The following is an 11263-nucleotide window of genomic DNA, read 5'->3' on the forward strand; positions in this document are numbered from 1 at the left end:
AGAAATGAGGATCATGTTGGTAAGTAACGTTACTGTATCCTTTAATTTGTTTATTTTTTACAACATCAGCAAAGATCGTTTATTCCAGCGCGCGTGCAGACAGGGTTGCCAAGTTTTTGCCAAGGGGGGGATAGTGTTAGGGGGTAAAATGCCTGCTAAAATTCGCACTCATGGGTCTATATATCACATAATTGAGGTCACCTCAACAAGCGGACGTGGAAAACTACCCGAGGGAAAAAACCCAGACTTGGCAGCACAGTGCAGTTGAGCTCTGTATACATTTGATAACTAACGCGTCACTCCGTTACTCTGATTGGTTGTAGGTCTGTTCAATTGAGGTCTTTCCTGGTTGGGTTGAAACACGCCCCATAATCACAGCCCAATGGAGCATCAGACTCATATTCTGACTAGAATTGAGTATGACCACGTCAGGCTAGATCACCAGAGCCTTGCCTCAAGCTCTAGGTGTGCGGCTGGAGCGCGAGGCATATATTCCAACCCCCCCAAAATATATAATTTTCACCGCTAGAGATCACTTATTCAAAACAAAGGCGTATCTTGATGACGCCGTGATTTGGCGGAGCTTTTATTCTGGCAGACTAGCGCTTCCGCTTCTTCTGCTCATGTGTGTGTGGGGGGACACAGCGCTGTTTATCATATTACACACATTTGAGTGTGTTAAAGTTATAATGCTACTCTGTGTGTTCGCTCAGCAGATACTATGAGCTAGATGGATATTAGGCATGGTAAAACATGGCACTCGCGGCACATCAGGAACACCAGATTTAAACAGCAAGACTAAATGTGTTGAGCTGGAGAACAATCATTAGTTTTCTGCTGATAAATGATCCAAACGGTTGCTCAGTTCAATGTCTTTGGTGTGTCCATGGTTTCTACAAAATAAACCCAGAAATCGAGGATAACGCGGGGATGAAGTCATTGATAGGCAATGGCTAAAATGGTTAAAATCACTTATTTCTCTGAATTTAAACATTCTTGGAAACATTTGGGATAATGCAAGTACACAAATCAACAAAATATATTACATTTTTCTAGTGTTTTTTGGTTAATCCAATTTTTTTTACATATGGTGCCTTTAATAATTAAATTTATATAAGCGTACGATAGTCGAGTAACGGCTTAAATGAACAACTAAAAGTTGCCTAGAAAAATATTTAGTCGGGGGCATCCCTAGTTTCAAATCCAACATAAAATAAAAAGTGGACCTTCTAGAAAGCACAGTTTCACTGTTCTCAAGAAGACAAATGTCCCTGTAAGACGTTAAAAGGACTTTTAAGAAATCCTCCAGGATTTTAAACCTTTTTATCACAACATTATTCCACATGCATTTGAAAAACGAGCAACAAAATCCAGCAGAACTTTCAGTTTTTCCAGTAGGAACTGGAATTGATTATGATACAAACTCCAGACAAAATCCTTTGAACATGTAAGAATGTTCTCGTTTTTTTTCTTCCCCTTCTCCATGAAAGACATGAACACTCCTGTGGCCACGTCTCATGGGTTCAATTAATCAAGAGATGCAAACAGAAAAGTCTTTCAGCGATGGGTCACTCACTCCACAGAACATCATGTACCACTTCTTATGGTCCGCAGAAGAGAAGCATCTTACACCTCCCCAAAACTCCCTCAAGATAAACTACACGCTCCAGCCATGCATATTTCATTACAGGCCACACAGATGTGACTGTTCACTAATGGAAGAGGAAAGTATGCTATTGCCAAGTCAAGTAAGAGTTAACATCTCACACGTCAGCCTTTTTACAGACATTGTACTTCTACATGCTGCGTTGCTTTGCATTTCACAAATGGGACCCTGGAGCACAAAACCAGTCCTGCTTCTCACGGGTATATTTGAGGAAATACGCTGGGTCAAAATGATCCATTTTTCTTTTATGGCAAAAATCATTAGGATCTTAAGTAAAGGCATGGTCCATGAAGATATTTTGTACGTTTCCTACCAAAAATATATCACAAATGTATTATTAGGCCTATTAGTAATATGCCTTGCTAAGGACTTCATGTGGACAACTTTAAAGGCGATTTTCTCAATAATTTGATTTTTTTGCACCCTCAGATTCCAGATTTTCAAATAGTTGTATCTCGGCCAAATGTTGTCCTATCATAACAAACCATACATCAAGGGTAACCTCATATATCCAACTTTCATGTCATTTTAAAATATAAATTATTACCTTTATGACTGGTTTTGTAGTCCAGAGTCACAAACAAACTTTTACTGGACTTGACTGAAGCAAAGCCTAATTAAAATTCAAGAAGTTTAAGTGGATGCAATTGATATTCAGCTCATGTTGATAGACGTGCTACACGAAGTTCACTTAGCCACCTTCAAGTATGCACATCTAGTTTAAATGATAAGACAAGACACATTTCTCCTTCTTGGTCTCCTTTTACTAACTATTATGCAAATGTTATTTTACGGGCCTCTTGAGCCCTTACTGTACTTGGAGTTTCTGGAAAGGGAGGGTGGATTGATTCATTCACCTACTACAAGCATTTGGTGCATTGGATAACATATTGAAATATGCTTTGATCTGTTTGCATTTGCAAACCACAAGTGTGTGAAACTCACATCAAACACCAATTAATCCGGATTAAATCCAGATCCGAGTGTGAACGCAACTAAGCTAATAGTTTCATGCACTGGAAACTATTCAAACACTCGGAAAAGAAGGGAAGAGTACAAACATGTAGTGTGGTGTCGCTCATGGAGGGATGGATACTTTCTTACCTTCACTGATCAGAGTAAACGCCAGGAAAACCGACTCGGCGTTTGGAAGTTTGTAACTTCGCGTCCATAAACCCATGGTTGAAGAGGTCGATAAACGCGACGGCGGTGAATTAAAGCCTCAAACGTGTGAGTGTGTATGTAGTAAAACAGCGACTGTGAGTTGTTGTTTAAACGCTAAAATCCCGTTTCTGGTTGCTCCTCGAGGCGAGTCTTTCAGGAGTTTAGTTTGGCTGGACGTGTCGAGCTCTCCATGCTGAATTTAGCAGAAATCTCCTCGAAATGGAAACAAAGAGCCCCTTAACCGTGCGCTGGAGCCAGGCTGGGGGTGAGTGCGAGAGAGCAGGAGTCGTGTTTCTGCCTCCAGTGGGAGTGGATGGTGGATGAGTGGAGGGGTGGAGGAGTGGGTGGGCTTTACCGGGCTGGAGGAGGACGGAAGGTAAATGGAGACCTGTGACACCGATCCGAAGTTAGTTTAGATCGGTTCAAAACAGCTCATTTAGTTTATCTATCTTCTCATATTCAGCATTAGGCTACTTAAAATAGCTGCATAAGAAACACATTTGTTTGAAATGATAGCAGCTGTACTGAAATATCATTTGCTCTTCTTCAACATGACCGCCATCTATTGGCAGAGACTTTGGGTGATTGGCAGACGGTGACGTCACCTGCACGCAATGAATGAAGTGGATGAAAACTGGAGTGCTACGCTGTGCAAGAAGTATAATATTTATACCTTTTTATAATGTAAAAAGAAAAAAGGCATTGACATCTTTTTCTCAGTCTCACTCTCTTGAACCTAATTTACTTTAAATTTAAAGTCACCCCTGGCTCAGTTTTTTTTAAAAAAAAATTTACAGTTTTTTTTTACAATTTTTTTTATAGTTTTCTTTTATTATTATTATTATTATTATTATTATTATTATTATTATTATTCGTTGTATTCCTTTACTACCTCGGTCTATTGTTTATATTTGTTTTTTTTTGTTGTTGTTGTTAAATTCTTTTTGAACTATAACTATTTGCTTTTATATTTGTTTAATAAAAAAAAAGAAAACTGGAGGGAAGAATCTTCAGCTCACCTCTTTTATGGTTGTTCGTGTAGCCTATAACATTCTGGAAAAGGGTTGGAAATGATCTAGCATCTAAAACAACACATATGATCACAACTGAAGGAAAACAGATTATTACATACTTTGATCGGAAAGACAGGAATTTATGTAATAGTGTTAATCTCTTTATTTTATTGGTTAGGTTCCATATTCATAAAGCAAAATTTTTCAAATCAAGACCATGTTTCAGATTATTCCAAATTGAAACTGACATTTATTTTGAGTCTCTTAAATTGGTAAAAAAAAAAAAAAAAAAAAAAAGAAATAAAGAAAGCTATGGCAATAACGGATATATTCTCAACAACAAATTTATATATATATATATATATATATATATATATATATATATATATATATATATATATATATATATATATATATATATATATATATATATATATATATATATATATAATTAGTTCCCTTTATCCTTATTAACACAATTTGGAAGTCTGTTTTTTATTATTATTTATTTTTAACTTATGTTATACAGTCTTGTTCAAAATAATAGCAGTACAATTGGACTAACCAGAATAATCAAGGTTTTTAGTATATTTTTTATTGCTACGTGGCAAACAAGTTACCAGTAGGTTCAGTAGATTGTCAGAAAACAAACAAGACCCAGCATTCATGATATGCACGCTCTTAAGGCTGTGCAATTGGGCAATTAGTTGAAAGGGGTGTGTTCAAAAAAATAGCAGTGTCTACCTTTGACTGTACAAACTCAAAACTATTTTGTACAAACATTTTTTTTTCTGGGATTTAGCAATCCTGTGAATCACTAAACTAATATTTAGTTGTATGACCACAGTTTTTTAAAACTGCTTGACATCTGTGTGGCATGGAGTCAACCAACTTGTGGCACCTCTCAGCTGTTATTCCACTCCATGATTCTTTAACAACATTCCACAATTCATTCACATTTCTTGGTTTTGCTTCAGAAACAGCATTTTTGATATCACCCCACAAGTTCTCAATTGGATTAAGGTCTGGAGATTGGGCTGGCCACTCCATAACATTAATTTTGTTGGTTTGGAACCAAGACTTTGCCCGTTTACTAGTGTGTTTTGGGTCATTGTCTTGTTGAAACAACCGTTTCAAGGGCATGTCCTCTTCAGCATAGGGCAACATGACCTCTTCAAGTATTTTAACATATGCAAACTGATCCATGATCCCTGGTATGCGATAAATAGGCCCAACACCATAGTAGGAGAAACATGCCCATATCATGATGCTTGCACCTCCATGCTTCACTGTCTTCACTGTGTACTGTGGCTTGAATTCAGAGTTTGGGGGTCGTCTCACAAACTGCCTGTGGCCCTTGGACCCAAAAAGAACAATTTTACTCTCATCAGTCCACAAAATGTTCCTCCATTTCTCTTTAGGCCAGTTGATGTGTTCTTTGGCAAATTGTAACCTCTTCTGCACATGCCTTTTTTTTAACAGAGGGACTTTGCGGGGGATTCTTGAAAATAGATTAGCTTCACACAGACGTCTTCTAACTGTCACAGTACTTACAGGTAACTCCAGACTGTCTTTGATCATCCTGGAGGTGATCATTGGCTGAGCCTTTGCCATTCTGGTTATTCTTCTATCCATTTTGATGGTTGTCTTCCGTTTTCTTCCACGTCTCTCTGGTTTTGCTCTCCATTTTAAGGCATTGGAGATCATTTTAGCTGAACAGCCTATCATTTTTTGCACCTCTTTATAGGTTTTCCCCTCTCTAATCAACTTTTTAATCAAAGTACGCTGTTCTTCTGAACAATGTCTTGAACGACCCATTTTCCTCAGCTTTCAAATGCATGTTCAACAAGTGTTGGCTTCATCCTTAAATAGGGGCCACCTGATTCACACCTGTTTCTTCACAAAATTGATGACCTCAGTGATTGAATGCCACACTGCTATTTTTTTGAACACACCCCTTTCAACTAATTCAACCAATTGCCCAATTGCACAGCCTTAAGAGCGTGCATATCATGAATGCTGGGTCTCATTTGTTTTCTGAGAATCTACTGAACCTACTGGTAACTTGTTTGCCACGTAGCAATAAAAAATATACTAAAAACCTTGATTATTCTGGTTAGTCACATTGTACTGCTATTATTTTGAACAAGACTGTATGTAATTATTTGGTGTGTTAATGGTGTTTACTGCTGTGATGGCTGAATGTTTGCAATTTGATTTCTATAATAATAATAATAATAATAATAATAATAATAATAATAATAATAATAATAATAATAATAAAAAGAAAACTGAAGTGTTGCGTTCAGTATGAAGAGATGATTAATCCCGTATTTTGGACATGTACTTACTGTAAAGTCTTCTGGATTGATTTTTCAAAATTTGTTAAAAAAATATTTATATTCTGACTTTTGTATAACCCCAAAATTGTGTTTTTTGGTTATTCCTTAATTTTAGACCCTTCTCATTGTAAATGTATTATTAATTTACTGCTTTATTGTGCTAAATTTTAAATTCATAAATGTACATTTTCAACAACAAAAACTTCCTATACTTCTTTATTTTCAGGAAAGATTGTGATATGTATGTAAACTCGTTAAGAAACTCTAATAACTCTTGCATGTAAGACTCTCTCTTGGTGTAAGTCCTATAAGTTTACACCGTGTGCTTTTGGAGTATGGTTTGTAACCCTATTTTTTTGTTCTTTGTAAGTGTGCTTGTTCTTCTTTTACATATGAAAAATAAATTTGACAAATTGAAAACTGAAGTGTATGATAGAAATTTGTATATTCGATGTCCTTTTTTATACCCGGATTAATAATCTGGAATGCAACAACATATTATACAGTTGTTGATTTTATCAGGAAAATATCATTAACATAAAATAAGTAGCCTATGGGCTCAATGTAAACCAAGTTTTTGACATTTTGTAAATGACTTTAATTTATATGTAAACCTTTTGGAACAAACTAAAAACATAAAAGCGATGAAAACATGTAAGGCTTTAAAAGCATTGGACTTATAGCCTATGTTTTATCTCTCTCTCTTTCATGGCAGATAATGTTATTTATATTATATGTGGTATTATGAGTATGTAATACCACTTGTTCTCATGGCACTGAATAAGAAAAAACATTTAGGCTATGTATATACATTAAAAAATGAATTGGATTAAACAACACTAAAAAAAATCCCACCTCTTTATGGAACTTCATACCAAATTGAGTTTTCTCTAAATTAGGTAGTCTACATTTTTTTTGCTCCTATGTAATTATAATCCTGACAAAATTCCTTCCAAATTATCTCCCTTTCACGAACAATGCCTTCTATCATAGTCTTTGATTTACAAGCATAATTTTTCCTCATAGTTATATAATTTACCAGAACAGAGATTTTCTTTACAAGAATAAATCAATTTATTTTGATAATTGGATTAAAAATAATAGTCTATTATTTAATGACCAAGGAATACCTTTAAAATATGAGGAGTTTTTGTCCCATTATACAGTCCCAGTCACAGCAAGAGAATATTGTTTTTGGAGCAATCCCTTCTGGGGTTATGTTTATGAAAGGCTTTAATACCAAGCTCTCTCAGATTGTTTCATATCTCAATATATTGGATACACACCAAGTCAAGAAATAGGAGTATTCGTGCTTTGTTCCAGAATGAGGTTGTCTCTTATTTTCCGAATGCTATTTTTTATTGGAACCGACATGTCGGTGAAATTACTGGGCTAGAGTGTGTGCTTTGCCTCAGAAATCATTTTTGTACAATAAGATAAAAGAGCTATCTTATAAAATGATACATCGGTCCTATCCCACAAAATGTTTTTGTTTATTTTTACAAAGGTTGATTTCTGATGATTTTCTGCGGTCTCCACACTGAACATCTGTCTCATTCATTCTGGTATTGTTGTGAGTATACTAAGAATCTGTGGGGAAACATTTTGAGTATTTTTTGTGATATAATTCCAGAAATTTTGCTTAAATATAAAAATGTTATTCTGGGTAATATACATTTTGAAAGAGAACAGTCAGATGTTTTTACTCAATCTGATTTTGTTTCTCACCAAATATTTTGTACACAAATGTAAATTTTATAAATGTACGACTTTCTTTAACCTTTTTCTGGAAGAGTTAAACTTACGTGTTTATATGTGTTTGATTTCTGACTCTTCCCATAAGAAAGCTGTAAAAATGCGAATCTTTTATATTATTTTCATGTAGTATATTGTGGTCATTCTGTGTTTCATGTTAATATAATTACAATTAAAAAAGAAAAATTGCATGTAGCTTTACACAGAATTACCCCCAAAGAACTTGCCACAGTTATGGGAGCGATACCAACAGGTATGCTTTTAAAAAAATTACTTCTACTTTTCTTAAGCCAATAAAAAATGCCAATAGGCCAAATATGGCTTTCAGGAGAAAGAAGAAAATATAGAAATAATTAACTTAGATCCCTTTTTCTTGAAGATATTATTTATGTTCCTCCTGCAATCAGGGCTGGACTGGGGCTAAAATTCGGCTCTGGCATACCCAGCACATCCGAGTTCCCCGTGAATGTTTTTGCTGGGGTTGGGGCCTTAAATTGGAGTATATAAATAAAGGACAAGGACAAATAATGATAGATATCGAATTTACTACAAATGCAGATAAACTTAATATTGCTTTTTTGTCACACAGAAATGCCCTTGGCAGTAAAGCACTGATGATTTTGAGCTAGGATGCAGTAAATTTACTTCTTTTAAATGCTGTGATCATGTACTCACTCTCGTGTCGTTCCAAACCTGTAAGACTTCTGTGAAATACAAAATAAGAGGTTTTGAAGAATGTTGGCAACCAACCCATTTTGGTTAGGCTACCTTTTGAATATTGTATGAACAAAAAAACAGACTCAAAATATTTTATTTTATGCTACACAGAAATAAATTCATTTAGGTTTGGAATGACATTAGGGCGAGTAAATGATCACATTTTTGGGTTGAACAATCTTATTTTTCAAGAGTTAACACATCATTTAAGTAAGACACTGATATCAATCTTTCATGAGGCTATTACATTTAATTAAATCTATTAAAAAAAGTTAATAAAACTTTTAAAGAGGATAGAAAAGCTTTGTCCTTAATTCATGGGATCCAGACTTTAAAGCTGTGTTATAGACTGTAGTTTAACTGTAGGCCAGTTTCATTTAAATGTAAGATCATGGCAGTCACAGGGTAAAAAACAGACTGTAAAAACCTTGCTCCTCATTATACGGCTATATGGTTTCTAAAACTATATAAAACATACAGTCTTGTTCAAAATAATAGCAGTACAATGTGACTAACCAGAATAATCAAGGTTTTTAGTATATTTTTTATTGCTACGTGGCAAACAAGTTACCAGTAGGTTCAGTAGATTGTCAGAAAACAAATGAGACCCAGCATTCATGATATGCACGCTCTTAAGGCTGTGCAATTGGGCAATTAGTTGAATTAGTTGAAAGGGGTGTGTTCAAAAAAATAGCAGTGTGGCATTCAATCACTGAGGTCATCAATTTTGTGAAGAAACAGGTGTGAATCAGGTGGCCCCTATTTAAGGATGAAGCCAACACTTGTTGAACATGCATTTGAAAGCTGAGGAAAATGGGTCGTTCAAGACATTGTTCAGAAGAACAGCGTACTTTGATTAAAAAGTTGATTAGAGAGGGGAAAACCTATAAAGAGGTGCAAAAAATGATAGGCTGTTCAGCTAAAATGATCTCCAATGCCTTAAAATGGAGAGCAAAACCAGAGAGACGTGGAAGAAAACGGAAGACAACCATCAAAATGGATAGAAGAATAACCAGAATGGCAAAGGCTCAGCCAATGATCACCTCCAGGATGATCAAAGACAGTCTGGAGTTACCTGTAAGTACTGTGACAGTTAGAAGACGTCTGTGTGAAGCTAATCTATTTTCAAGAATCCCCCGCAAAGTCCCTCTGTTAAAAAAAAGGCATGTGCAGAAGAGGTTACAATTTGCCAAAGAACACATCAACTGGCCTAAAGAGAAATGGAGGAACATTTTGTGGACTGATGAGAGTAAAATTGTTCTTTTTGGGTCCAAGGGCCACAGGCAGTTTGTGAGACGACCCCCAAACTCTGAATTCAAGCCACAGTACACAGTGAAGACAGTGAAGCATGGAGGTGCAAGCATCATGATATGGGCATGTTTCTCCTACTATGGTGTTGGGCCTATTTATCGCATACCAGGGATCATGGATCAGTTTGCATATGTTAAAATACTTGAAGAGGTCATGTTGCCCTATGCTGAAGAGGACATGCCCTTGAAACGGTTGTTTCAACAAGACAATGACCCAAAACACACTAGTAAACGGGCAAAGTCTTGGTTCCAAACCAACAAAATTAATGTTATGGAGTGGCCAGCCCAATCTCCAGACCTTAATCCAATTGAGAACTTGTGGGGTGATATCAAAAATGCTGTTTCTGAAGCAAAACCAAGAAATGTGAATGAATTGTGGAATGTTGTTAAAGAATCATGGAGTGGAATAACAGCTGAGAGGTGCCACAAGTTGGTTGACTTCATGCCACACAGATGTCAAGCAGTTTTAAAAAACTGTGGTCATACAACTAAATATTAGTTTAGTGATTTACAGGATTGCTAAATCCTAGAAAAAAAAAATGTTTGTACAAAATAGTTTTGAGTTTGTACAGTCAAAGGTAGACACTGCTATTTTTTTGAACACACCCCTTTCAACTAATTGCCCAATTGCACAGCCTTAAGAGCGTGCATATCATGAATGCTGGGTCTTGTTTGTTTTCTGACAATCTACTGAACCTACTGGTAATTTGTTTGCCACGTAGCAATAAAAAATATACTAAAAACCTTGATTATTCTGGTTAGTCACATTGTACTGCTATTATTTTGAACAAGACTGTATATAATAAACTATTATATTTGTAAGTAAAAAAAAATGTAAACACTTATGAAAATACGAAAACAGCCTAAAAAGTGATTTATATTCTGCAATATTATTTTAAGTAATATAGCTTAGTTTTAATAAATGTTTCCTCCAAAACACCATATTTCTTCGCTGTTAGCTGCAATGTAAACTGTGGTTGTGGTAAAGTGAAACGCTTGTGTGTATTGCCGTTTTCCACTTTAACTCGTCATGAACACATGCTCGCGGCTGTTTTCAGCTGATTCAACACAGAACCTGTAATGTTTCCTTATCATACGATTGTATAAAACTAAATTCGGAGTCAAAGTGCTGTATAGAGCAGCATTTAAACACAGCGTACATTTGTCAGCGGCTGCGCTGTGCGAATATTCACCTTTTGCAGTTCCATGCGCTCAAATACTAATAAATAAATAAATAAATAAATAGAAAAATGGCGCTGCATAAGGAGGGGAGGTCTCTCTCGCTTCGGCTCGTCA

At 35.7% G+C, this 11263-nt stretch overlaps 1 protein-coding gene across 1 annotated transcript in view; it reads right to left on the reverse strand.

The window, feature by feature from the left end:
* ptk7a (protein tyrosine kinase 7a) overlaps positions 1-3174 on the reverse strand; it is a 69869-nt gene extending 66695 nt beyond the window's left edge. The window contains exon 1 of the mRNA XM_067416355.1: positions 2771-3174. Within this exon, the coding sequence (XP_067272456.1) occupies positions 2771-2846 (76 nt within the window). The 5' untranslated portion in view covers positions 2847-3174. The remainder of the gene's footprint in view (positions 1-2770) is intronic.
* Positions 3175-11263: the final 8089 nt, after the last annotated feature.

The sequence above is a fragment of the Pseudorasbora parva genome, chromosome 14 (genome assembly GCF_024679245.1).
Source record: "Pseudorasbora parva isolate DD20220531a chromosome 14, ASM2467924v1, whole genome shotgun sequence".
NCBI classification, from domain to species: Eukaryota; Metazoa; Chordata; class Actinopteri; order Cypriniformes; family Gobionidae; genus Pseudorasbora; species Pseudorasbora parva.